The sequence below is a fragment of the Pantherophis guttatus genome, chromosome 4 (genome assembly GCF_059756535.1).
Source record: "Pantherophis guttatus breed Tessera chromosome 4, ASM5975653v1, whole genome shotgun sequence".
Taxonomy (NCBI): Eukaryota; Metazoa; Chordata; class Lepidosauria; order Squamata; family Colubridae; genus Pantherophis; species Pantherophis guttatus.
Genome location: NC_142066.1, coordinates 137674165 through 137687170, shown reverse-complemented (window position 1 = coordinate 137687170; position 13006 = coordinate 137674165). Strand labels below are relative to the sequence as shown.

General features: G+C 35.8%; 1 protein-coding gene across 1 annotated transcript in view; it reads left to right on the top strand.

Moving 5' to 3' along the window:
* PRTFDC1 (phosphoribosyl transferase domain containing 1) overlaps nt 1–13006 on the top strand; it is a 57920-nt gene that overhangs the window by 27355 nt on the left and 17559 nt on the right. Inside the window, exon 4 of the mRNA XM_034402402.3 lies at nt 6461–6526. Within this exon, the coding sequence (XP_034258293.1) occupies nt 6461–6526 (66 nt within the window). The remainder of the gene's footprint in view (nt 1–6460; nt 6527–13006) is intronic.

Below are 13006 nucleotides of genomic sequence, written 5' to 3'. Positions count from 1 at the left end.
CTGCGATGAATAAATCTGCAACTGCACCTTCTTTGAAATGGTTATCCTGCATTTTCATGAACATCTCATTAAGCTAGAGGCCATCTTCCTTTGTTGCTTACAGCTCCTACAGTTTGGAAGTTTTGCCTAATGTCTCTCTGCTGTTTTCATATCTACATTCTATTTCTGCTGTTTAAAAGAAAAGAGATAATGTCTGTCCATCATTTTGGAGTAGCCTAATACATATTCAAAGATATAGATTTCACGACTTTTTCCCCCTTTGCTAAAATGGGGGTGGACGTGGCCAGCATGTGCCGTATCCGGCCTTCGGGCCATGAGCTTGACACCCCTGATCTAGAAGATCCAGGCTTTCAATTTGCTCATGGGCCAATTTACTTGCTTAGTAGAATAAAACTCTTTAAAAACCATTAATTAATTCCTCATTAAATAAAGCATCTAGAAACAATAAGACCGTCAAGATATAGGCCAAACAAAAGATTAAACAATTTTAGAGTTCTGTTAAAATTAGGTTTCTGCTGGGCGTCCTGAGAACTGCTGTTTCATTGTTGTGCTTTCCAAATTAAAAAAAGAGCTGTATCCTTTGAAAACACTAATTAATCATGGCATATTGTCCATTATATTGGATCTTTTCTTAAGAACTAGTACAAGGAAAAGAGATTTCCTGCTGTAAGTATTATGAGTATACACATTCCATGTCCGTATATATATATATATCCGGAATTTGAGGTAAATTCTTCTCAACATGTTAAAAATAGAAGAAGGTGTGTTCACACTTTTATCAATATTTCTAAGGCTCTTGAGAACAATAAATATACTTCTGAGTTTTCCACAAGAGATGGGGCATATTGCTGTCAGAAATATGAGTCATCATCTGTCTGGAAAATATCCTATGATCACTCTATAAAATAAACCTAGAATTATTTAAACAATGCCATGGTTGGCAATGAACCTTCTTCATAAAAATGAGTATTTGAAGAATGGGACATTTGCACTAAATAGTGCAGATAATTCCAAAGATACAATTCATAACTTCCAGTATTTATTTTGGGCTGAAACACAGCATGTATGTAGTTTTCTCTTTCGGTTTGCTTTCTGCGTCCTCAGTTTACAACCATTCATTTAGCAACCATTCAAAGTTATAATGGCACTTTAAAAAGTGACTTATGACTGGTCTTCACATTAATGACCATCGTAGCATCCCCATGGAGATGTGATCAGAATTCAGGTGCTTGGCCACTGGCATGTATTAACAATGTTTGCAGCATTCCCCAGATCATATTATCACCATTTGCAATTTTCCCAGCAGGCTTCTGATGGGCAAAGTCAGTGGAAAAAGCCAGATTTGCATAATGACTGTAGGAATTACTTAACAACTGTAGTGATTCACTAACAACGGTGGCAAAAAGGTCATAAAATCAACTCACTTAACATTGGCTAGCTTAGCAATGGAAATTTGGTCCAAAATGGAATCATAAATCAAGGATTACCTGAATTTAGTTTTTAAACGCTACAGATCTTTAAAAAGATGGCAGGGATTACTGGTCTGGAAGAAATTAAAATAACTCTTATGATTTTTGAATTTAGGGACCAAGCTTTGGAATGAATTGTATTGGCAACTGGCAATCTTACTGTATTTAAGGTTAAAATACCTCTTCCCGCCCTCCATAAATACAGAAGGCTCATGATCAATAAAATAATGTATTTTCATTCTGCCACACTCAAATCAGTGGACGATAGCTTTTTAACTTTGTTAAGTTCCAGCCAAAATGTATCAAATTTTAATTTTCAAAGGCCCTAGTCAACATGGTTAAGCAGCTTGAAGGATTATGGGAATCGAAGTACATCTGGAGGGAAAAGTTTGGGAAAAAAACCTGGCATGAAAAATAAAATTAAATAAAGCAAGAAAAAATTTAAAACAGGTGTAAAATGTCATGCTTATTTTTTTATAAGTACAAACAATCTATATTTTTTGTGTGCAAACTTGACGTAGGTAAGGTTTGCAACATTTTCTGATCAAGGAATCAAAGTGCAAAATTTAGAGGTGTGCAAAAATGAAAATATGTCTGTAGGCCAGTCTATATATTATCTTAGGAAGTGAAAATTGGGTCAGTTTATGTTAAAATGAGAACTGATTGAATTTTCCGTTCCAACTCTGTGGGTGCCTTCAGGATAGGAGTAACACTGAATGAAACAAGATGATTAGAAGACAGATTCTTCAAATACCCTGAAACCACTGATATTTTTAAAACTTCTCTTATGCTTTTTCTATGAACTCTAATTGGGTTTGTTTCTGGAAGAAAGAAAGAAGAAAAGGAAGAGAGAGAGAGAGAGAGAGAGAAGCAGGTGCCAAACCTTGAGCTGACAGCCAAAGGACATTCAGTAAATGTCCTTACTTTTTCAGTAAAAAGCCCATCACAGTTTAATGAGGTAAAGGGTTAGAAATTTATTACTGTTGGTTTGTGTCATGATAAGGTAGCTTTTGTTCTGCCAGAACACTTTAAAAAGAGACCATTTTCTTCTCAGCTACCCCAAACCACAGATGTGTGCTGCTTTTTACAATCTTGTCATCAGGAATCCTAGTTACAAGAGCCCCTTTCTTTTCTTGAGATCACCCACACGTAGCCTGATGGATTCAAGATCCCTCTGGTCTCCAGGAAAGAAAAAAAAAAAGATAATAGCTGCCCCACCCAATTCAGTGGAGATGATCTAATACTGGAAGAATTGGCAACTTAAATGTTGCTATAGAAACTCTGACCAAGTGGTTACAGAATCTTAATTTGCAGATAAAAGAGAGAAGCTAGACTGGTCTGTAAGGACCAGTTGAGCAACACTAGTGACATTTTGGAAGGATCCTAATTGTTCAGCTGTGGATTTTGGAACATTATGCAGAATTTTTTTCTATTCAAAAGATCATACATGGAAAAGCAAGCCTAAGCTAAGCCAAGAAAAGAAAATCTTGCATGTGCAATTATATATGAGGAATTATTTCATGGGAACAAACAATTTACACTATCGATGCTCCTGTTCATGCCCTTTGACATTGATATGATTGATATAGGGTGGAAGTAGGCTACTTAGAGCAAGGGTCCCCCAACCCCGGGGCCGCAGTCCACTACTGGGCTGTTGCATGTTCAGAACTGGGCTGGGCCCCCTCTTCTTCCTTGTCAGGCCACCAAGCTGTAAAGGTTGGGACTGCTGATTTAGACAAAGTCCTTGACTTATAACCATTTCTTTAGCAACTGTTTGAAGTTAAAGATTCCCCTCATCTCCATTTCAAAGCCGAAGAACTAGCACTGTCCGAAGACGTCTCCATGGTCATGTGGCCGGCATGACTAAATGCCAAAGGCGCACGGAACACTGTTATTTTCCCACCAAAGGTGGTCCCTATTTTTCTACTTGCATTTTTTATGTGCTTTCAAAATGCTAGGTTGGCAGAAGCTGGGACAACTAACCGGAGCTCACCCCATTACGCAACACTAAGGATTCGAACTGCTGAACTGCCGACCTTTCAATCGGCAAGCTCAGCGTCTTAGCCACTGAGCCACCATGTCCCTTTGAAGTTTGAAGTTACAGTGCACTAAAAAAAAGACAATTTTATTTATTTATTTTATTAAATTTTATTAAATTTTATTAAATTTTATTAATTTTATTAAATTTTATTAAATTTTTATACCGCCCTTCTCCTGCTGGACTCAGATTCTAGTACGCACATTATCCCCTGGGTCCTATGATCAGTATTTGGGCACTTGGCAACTGGCATGTATTTATGACAGTTATAATGTGTGTGTGTACACACACACACACATATACACACACACACACACACACACACACATATATATATATATATACATACACACACACACATATATATACATACATACATACCGTGTTTCCCCGAAAATAAGACCCTGTCTTATATTCTTTTGAACCCTGAAATAAGCGCTTGGCCTTATTGCCATGCATTCAAAAGCCTGATTGGGCTTATTATCAGGGAATGTCTTATTTTGGGGGACACCAGCCTGAAGATGACGAATGAGACTTCGTTGAAACGTTGCCAAGACACCTCTAATTTTATGCGGGAGAAAACCCGAATAGCCAAAGACAGACAGACAGACAGACAGACAGACAGACATACATACATACATACATACATACATACATACATACATACATACATACATATATATATATATATATATATATACCAAATTTATATTTGCTGATAAAGAAATAAAGCAAATATAAATTTGGTATAAAATGGTTTGTCATGAATGCGACTGCTTGAGGGCTCCTGGATTGGAGCTGAAAGGCGAGAGGGAAGCAGAATGCTCCCTCCCATATTGGGGTAGACCAGGTGCTTCGACAGAAAAACACTAACTGGATAATTTACTAGATTCAAGGAGAAATGTTAAAAGATGTAGATTGTCATATAAGCCATGCAGCTTTTTTGGATTTGAATTCCAAACACTGCTTTGAGATGCACTGTGGAGCTCCTATCTCTTAATTCCTTGTACTCCTGTAAAAAAGATATAAATCTGAAAAATAAATGAAACTCTCAGAATCGTTAGCTAGCAGTGGCAGGAGGCTAGGCATTCTTGTCTCACACACTTGAAAGGCACTGTGAATTGAGGGCTGCCACCTGACAACATTTTTAAAGTATCTTCCAAAGATAGGAAACCTGGTGGTTTCCAGAATTTTTTTTCTAATGGCAATATATAGTCTATCCAAGGTCTTGCCGTTTGATACAGTGTTTGGTTTGAGGGAGGTTAAAGTTCAGTGGGCCTCCAGATTGCCTGTTCTTGTGTCTTGATCAGTCACAGATTATGCTAGCCCAGGCTGCTCAAAAAAAATCAAAGCCTTTGAACTCTCTCCTCTGTTCCTTTGCCCAAGTTCTACTTGTCATCAAGGTCGGACTTAATCACTTTGCAGTTATGTTCTCTGCTGCTTCTCTGAAGTTTTCTGTACAGATTAAGAGATGCTTTTCGAGGGTAACATCTTTTGATTTGTAATGGAGAGCTATGATATATCCAGGATCCAAAGATTGTTAAGTGTCTTGAAAATTGCCCAGTAAAGTAAGCAAATCCTTAATGAGCATTGGGAGGATAATGGGCTGAAGTAGAGATAACATTACTGAATCAAACTGCTCGCTCAACCTCATTTTGAAGAGAAAACATGTGCATGAGCTGTCCAGCAATTTGGGAAAAGCGTTCCATGTTTATTTTACCCCTTGAAACATAATGGAATAACAACTCTCTTGTTCTTTATTAAGCATTAAAGAGTTTTTTGGGAGAAGGGAAGGGGAATAGAAGCCGAAGAGAAATGAGAAAATCAACAAGGCTTGAGTGATTTAAAGTTGCTCTCTCAATCACTTTTGTAGGGTGCAAAATATATAATTAATTTAAGCAGGTTATATTTTTCTGTGAACCAAGAATGGGATATCAAAATCTGCAAGATGATAATGCGCTATTCCAATCAAAGCCCTGTCCCCTTTGTACAGCCATTGGACATATCCAAAAGAGACAGAGATTCAATCTTAGTGAAACTCTAATACCTTGCTGTTTTTGATTGCTACCCAAAGATGCTGCTGGATTTTATTGCATTGAGTGAATAAAACTTGCATCAATAGTTTTATTTTGGAATGTGGTTTGTCGGTGATTTTCACAAAATGTAGCTTTGTTGTTGTTGTTTTTAAAGAAAAAATGAACTGGAATTTGGGATTAAAAAGGGAACAAACATGTTGGGGAAAATACAGGGGGGAAAAGAAACTGGAGCTGTCATATGTCAGTTACAGAAATATAGAAAGAAGATAATTATATGCATGATTATATATTTTCATTTCATTTTTTTCAATTTCTTCTATTTTTATTTCTTGTTTCTTATCTTCCTTAGCCTTATACATTTTGTTATGCTGAAAAATCCTAATTAAAAATGTTCAAAAGTAGCTTTGATTTCTGTTTTACAGAATCATAGGCTTTTACAACTCCTTCATTTCTGTGGGAGAAAATTTTCATTCCTGCTATCCTTGATTAACTGATTTATCCTACCTGAATTTATGGGGCTTATTTTAGAATGGATGTGTTCAGAACTATGCTTTTACTTTTCAATTCATTTATAATTCTTCCTACATTTGCATAGGTCTAAATCTACTGGAGAATGAATATCAGATGAAAAAATTATCCTCCTGATCTTAAACATTTTCCATTGAAATGGCTCCCTTGGATCTGTCAGTGAAAGATTTGATGAGTTCTAGATTACATCTAATATATTAAAGTAGTTGAAAGCTAAATATGATAAAACATTAAAATACACATTTTTTAAAAGTCATAAAAAAGAAGAAGAATTGATAAAGCAGTCAGTGCAAACTAGCAAATCACAAGATATGTTTCTACTATCCCAGTTCTTTTTTGTTCATACTGATGTTGAAAGTAAAACCGCTATATGATGTCTGTTTTTGCAGAATGACCAATCTATGGAAGATACTCGGATCATAGGAGGAGATGACTTTTCAAAACTGGCTGGAAAGGTCTGTAGACATCTTAAAAGAGTTTGAGTTTTAAAAACTGCTTGTTTAATAATGAAAATAAACATTGAATGTAGGAATGTATACATGATAATTCATAAATACAGGTAATCTTTATTCAATGATTACTCATTCAGTGACTATTCAATGAGGACAACTCATACACATTCCTTGTAATTATGGATATTGCAATATCCCTGCAATCATATCGTCACAATTCAGGCACTTGGCAACCAGCATGCATTCATGGCATTTTCAGCATCTCACAATCACATGATCATGATTTCTGGTCTTCACTACCAGCTTCTACAAGCAAAGTCAATGAGGACGCTGGCAGGAGATCACAAATGGTGATCGTGGATTTCGTTGGATTTCGGCGCAGGAAGCTCAGATCTACCCGACATTGTATAAAGGGGGGAAAACTTTGACTTATGAAGTCTTTTTGGATGCTCAGGGTAATCCGAAGTCACGAGAATTATTAACTCTCCAAGGATATAAGATAGACTGGTTGTCTTATTCCCAAGTGCACTCCAGGTATAAAAAAGATTTATATAGTGACGGAATTTACCGTAAAAGACAAGAATTGGATAAGATCTTATTAGAAGGAGGGAAAGGGGTACTATCTAAATGTTATGCATATTTATCGTCTCTGCAGATAGGACAGGATGTAGTGAAGGATTGTATGATAGCGTGGGGGCAAAATTTTGGATATCCCCTTGACTTCCAGCAATGGGAACAGATTTGGTTGAAAAATATGAAATTAACCATGGCCTCCTCATATAAAGAAAACATATATAAAATGGTCTACCGTTGGCATCTCCCCCATGCGAGATTAGCTAAAATGTTTCCCGGGACATCTTCCTGCTGTTGGAAATGCAGTTACAGTAATGGAACTTACTTTCATCAATGGTGGACCTGCCCGCAGGCAGTTAAATATTGGAAAAAAATACATCAGTGGATTTTGGAAATTACACAGATCAATTTGGAATTGAGGCCCGAGATTTTCCTGTTGGGGGCAAAACCTTTGAATGTTAAATCAGGTATATGGTTCTTGTTGATTCATATTATTACTGCAGCAAGATTAACGTTTGCACAGGAGTGGAAAAATTAATACTTACCGATGGATTTGAAAAGAATATATAAAATTAATGAGTGTGCGGAATCAGATAGATTAACTAGATTGATCAATGGTAAAAAAGATTCAGAATTTTATAACAGTTGGAAATTATGGTATGATTGGGTCCAGAAAAGGTGGGAAAGAATAGATATATGATGGCAAGTATGTATGTATAAAGGAATGACTTTATATTTATGGACAATGTACTCACATTACACCATGATGGCAGAATTGTATATTTCATTTGTGTATTGATGCATAGAATATATTAATAAAATAAAAATTATTTAAAAAAACAAATGGTGATCATGTGACATTGCACTTAACAATCACAAGGATTTTTTTTCCCAACCACCACTGGAACTATCATACTTCCATGCAGTCACATGACATTGTACTTTATGTCTGCATCACTGAGTGGAGGAATTGCTGGTCCTCTATTGCTTTCATTAAGCAAGGAACATCTGTAATAAATTACCAATACTTGATCATTGATTTTGTAGTGCTCTAAGTCAAATATCCTTCTAAAGCCTGCAACCCCCATCATTCCCACAGCACACCCACCATGAATCCAGGTAAAAATACAATTATGTATGTGATTGCATTTGAATGCCATGATAAATTATATATTATTTTTTTCCCTATAAACCACCAGATGTGTTGAATTTAGTTCCCATAATTGCTTTTCTTCTGCTGGCAGGGAATTATAAAAACTGGAAGACACTGTGTTTGGGATGGCTGACTTCTTATAATGGGTACAAGCCTTAGTAACCTATCTTGGATATGCGTATTTTCCTACCAATGCAGCACAACTTAATTATGGTTTATGTTGCCATTCAAGTGGTTAAACTATGGTTTAACTTTATCTAAAACAAGTTAGCTTCATATTTCCTGGGCCTAAATACAATTTCAGATTTCAACAATATGATTAATTACAGTTTATCAAAAATGGAAACAATTGTTAGAACATGATTGAAGAAGGATGCACGCGAGCCTAAACCTTGTGTAAACTTGTCTCTGTAATTATGAACAATAACTTATTGTGGTATCTGAAAGCAGCTATTGTCTGTTTGACTTCACAATGTATCATTACATTGGTCTTGGCAGTAGTTCTCCATTTACACATCTTGCCAATTGATGGTTTGTTGGACAAGTTAGCAACAAGCAAAGTCACTTGCTGGTTTGATACATTGTGCTAACCTACAGTCCATGTTGTTGGATGAATGGGGCATGGCTGCACAGCCATTGTAATTTCTAAACTGTGATTTATAGCTTAGGGCTATGTATTTAGCAGCTCAGGCTTACAGACAAAGTAGCCATGGTTTTTGTGGCCTATATCCAGTTTGTTTTGTGTCTCAAACTGTTCCTGCCTGCTGCATCTGTCGATTGGCTAGAGGCTTCAACAAATTCAACAACCTCCCATACACACACGCACACTCTGTGTGTGTGTGTGTATCTGAGAGAGAGAGGTGGGGGGAGAGAGAATTAATCAATCAAACTTCTTAACTGAACATTTCTCTCTTGGAGGGGCAGCGTACAATTCAATCAATATAATAAAACATTAAAAATTGAATACGTTAGAATTTTAAAAAAAATTTAAATGTAAGACGACATTATAAAAATTCCAAGATAGGAAGTCTAGGAGTTGTTAATACAGGCAGCAGGGGGTTCTCATGCGACCAACCAGCGCCCTCTACACAAGGCCTTCACAGCCATGTTTTGACTCTTTTGTGGAAGACCAATCGATTGGGAGCTTTCCTCACTTCTGAGGACAAGATGTTCCACGAAGCAGGGATGATAGCATAAACGTCTCTCTTCCTTGACTCTGCCAGTAGAATTTTTTGACTGATGAGTAGCATGTCTTCCGTACCTGACCGAGTGGGACAGATTGATGCAATGGGGCAAATCTGGTTCCATATGCCTATGGGGCTTCATATGTAATAATCAATACCTTAAATTGGACCCGAAAGCTAACTGGAACACAGTGTAGTTCGTGGAGCTGAGATATTTAATATATGTGCCCTTCTTCGAATACCTAGTACAGCTTGCGCAGCTTCATTCCACACCAATTGAAGCTTCAAGGTATTTTTCGTGTGTTTGTGTGTGTGATATGTGTATATTATATTCATATCTAATGTTCAATTTCATTCCATTAATTAAATCAACAACCTATGATTTCAAAAAGTGGTTACTAAAAAAAAATCATAATTTATTCATTGAGCCTCTTCTGTGCTTCGTGCTAAACCAAATAATAAATACTGTTTCTGGTTGAATTATTATTTTCAGATAAGTGTTTAAAGGATTGCAATCTTACAAGTTCAGTGAGTGTAAACCTATTATATTTTGTTCAGCAGGGTTGGCTACTGATAAATACACAAGAATGCTATTTTTTATCAGTTTAACTGATTTACAGCGTGAGCCTAAACATATTTCTTCCATTTATGTTTAATAGTGCTTATTCCCAAGTAAAATCCTCACCCTAAATCTATAATTCTGTGTAAGTCATTAATTTTCTCATCTAAAATATTGATTGGTTAAATTCAGAATTGATCATGGGAAAGAATTTTTGCATATATTATCTGTTAGTTTAATTCTAGAATCAAGATTGCCATGCTTAGTTGATAGTGCTTTCATCTGAAGTCAATGGCTGGTTAGGATTCCATTGTCAGGAGTGATAGAAATGGTGATAACTCTGAAGCCTTTTTCGTAGGGATGATCTAATTAAGAAATATCTGCCTTAACTGTCTTTCACTCATCTGTCTAATTTTTACCAGATAATTGAAGGGAAAAATTCTTGCAAAACAAAAAAGTAAAGTTCAGAAATGTGCTCGTTGGGTTGGGATGAGGAATTGGCCCTTGTGAGTTGACATACTAAATCTAATCACTTTGCCCTATTACGGCTACTGAAATAGGCTGTGGAACTGCACATTTACTCAAAGCTATAAAAGACATTTTTATGGAAAAATATGCTATATGAAAGTTTAAAAGCCATCCTTGGTTCATCCTGTAACTTTGTAAAATGCGCATTCGCATACATTTTTGTGCAAAACCACAAAATAAGATTCCATCGAATAGCACAAAAATAGGAAAGGCGTAAATATTTTACCATCCAGCCATCCAGGTGTTTTCATTGGTCAAGGATGAATTTGGTCTTTATCACTAATATGTTATGGCTTCTGCTTTCCTTTCTAATAATATTATGCATTCCTCACAAATTCACTTCTTGATTATAGAATTGAATCAATAAATATTTTCAGTTAAACCTACAGCAGCCTTATCTGTCAAAAACAAAGTAGTTCGTAAACAGTACATATTTTACTTTCGTGGCTTCTTACAGATGGTCTGTATCAAACTAGTTAAGATTAGAAAATGTGTAGACATCTTTCAGGGTATTTTTAAATTTTTATTTTGCAGAAGTAGGCTTGCATGCCACCTTTTGAGATGCATTAAACAGAGAAACTAAATATTAACTCCTAGTTTACCTCTTCTTATGCTTGAATCATTGATTTTGTGGGAGAAAAAAAGATTGGCTATTCTTCAAATCTTCAACCTTCAAAGGTAATCAAGACCAGTTTTTCGCAAATTGGTGGGTAAGATTCAGATGCAAAGCAGACAAAGAGTGTTCCCCATGTTCCTCTTCTTAGATGAGTACTTTCCATAGCTATTTACTACAACAGCTAACCTTTTGGAGAACAGGGAACATATCATTTTTGGATTGTGCTGAAAGAAGTCCCTTGTGGTGTTTCCCATGAGTTTGCCAATTGCCTTCATGAAATGGCAGGATACTTAATGGTGGAAGAAGTGGTCAGGGATGGTTCTTGGTCTATCACTATTTGCCAAAATGAGAGTCAAAATTCCATTTTGTTACTGATGAGTTTTATCTACCTTCAGAAAAGTATAACCTGAAGTATTTGGCCCTTGAGTTCTTCTTTTACAGCCCCTGGAACCCCGCCTCCCCCAACAAATCCCAAACCAATAGGCAGTGCAGCTCCGTTCCATTTTAGGTAGGAAACCCAAAAACAAATTCCCAAATGGGCCTAACATTGTTTTTAGAAATTCCTCTTTAAAAACAGTAGATCCTGACCTTGCCATTATATGTGGCACAATCTGAACCATCTCAGATCATTTCCCTCCCACCGTGGTTCTCATTATTGTCCAGAATCTAGAAACCCCAATTAAAGTCATTCATTTGTTTAGCACAGGTCTCTTTTCTTTACCTAAAGCAAAGTGCAAATTTGCCTGGAAAATGGGAATGGAAAAGAATGTAACTCAATTCTCCTGTGCTGGTTTCATTCAAAAATTCTCCTGAAGACATCCATTGGCTCAAGCCACACAGTTGACTTTATTTTTGTGAAGGAAAAAATGTTCTATGTCAAGCACAGTAATTGAAACATTCTGCCAAAATACTTCAAACTTTACATTTTTCCCCTCCATTTTAGTTCCTTCTGTTCAGTTTGTCTCATAAAGGCAAAAATAATTGGGCTTTAGTTTAGTTTTGTTTACTTTATTGTCATTGCACATCGTACAACGAAATTAAATGCCATCTTCAGTATACATTATAACTATAAAAATCAGGGTGGATTTGATTTAAATTGAGTTGATTTAAAACACAATTTAAATCATGATTTAAATCACTAGTAAAAAGGCTTGATTTAAATCAACTAGATTTAAATCATAATTTTTAAAGAGCAACTGTCATCTCTGCTACTCCTTTGACCCACTGTTGACTCACAGATAATCCCAGTGTTGCAGAATATATAGCCTCATGCTACATAACTAAGCTCCATTTCATGCTGAATAAACTAAATTATTTATGTATCTTAAATAGAAAACTATCTTACGATAGATTTTTACCCCAAAAGTTTTTTATTAAAATAAATTCAATAAAAATCAAAAAAATCCAATTTAAATTTAAAAAATCCGATTTTTTTTATTTTTTTAAAAAAATCATTGACTTTTATCCACCTTGATAAAAATAAAAACACAAACACACATCCTTTACATTCTATATAACTGAAATTGAAAACCCAATATTGTATTAATATTGCACTATACCATAGAATTCAATATAGTTACTGCCCTGGGATAGAAGCTGTTTTTCAGCCTAATTTAGTGACAACTTTAAATTAGAATGGGAATATTGTATCTTTCAATCCGGGTGAGAACATTGGTCTTATTTTATAAGACACTAATTTCATTATATTCACAACAGGGTAGCCTAAACAGAAATACGAAGCAGAGAGAAACTAGAATAGCATAAGGTGCTAAACAACCTGGTAGTCAGGTAAACTATATCCTGGTTAGACTTTAACTTCACCTGCCGTTACCTTTGTCCATGGTTGACTTTTGCAGTAAGTATTGGAATG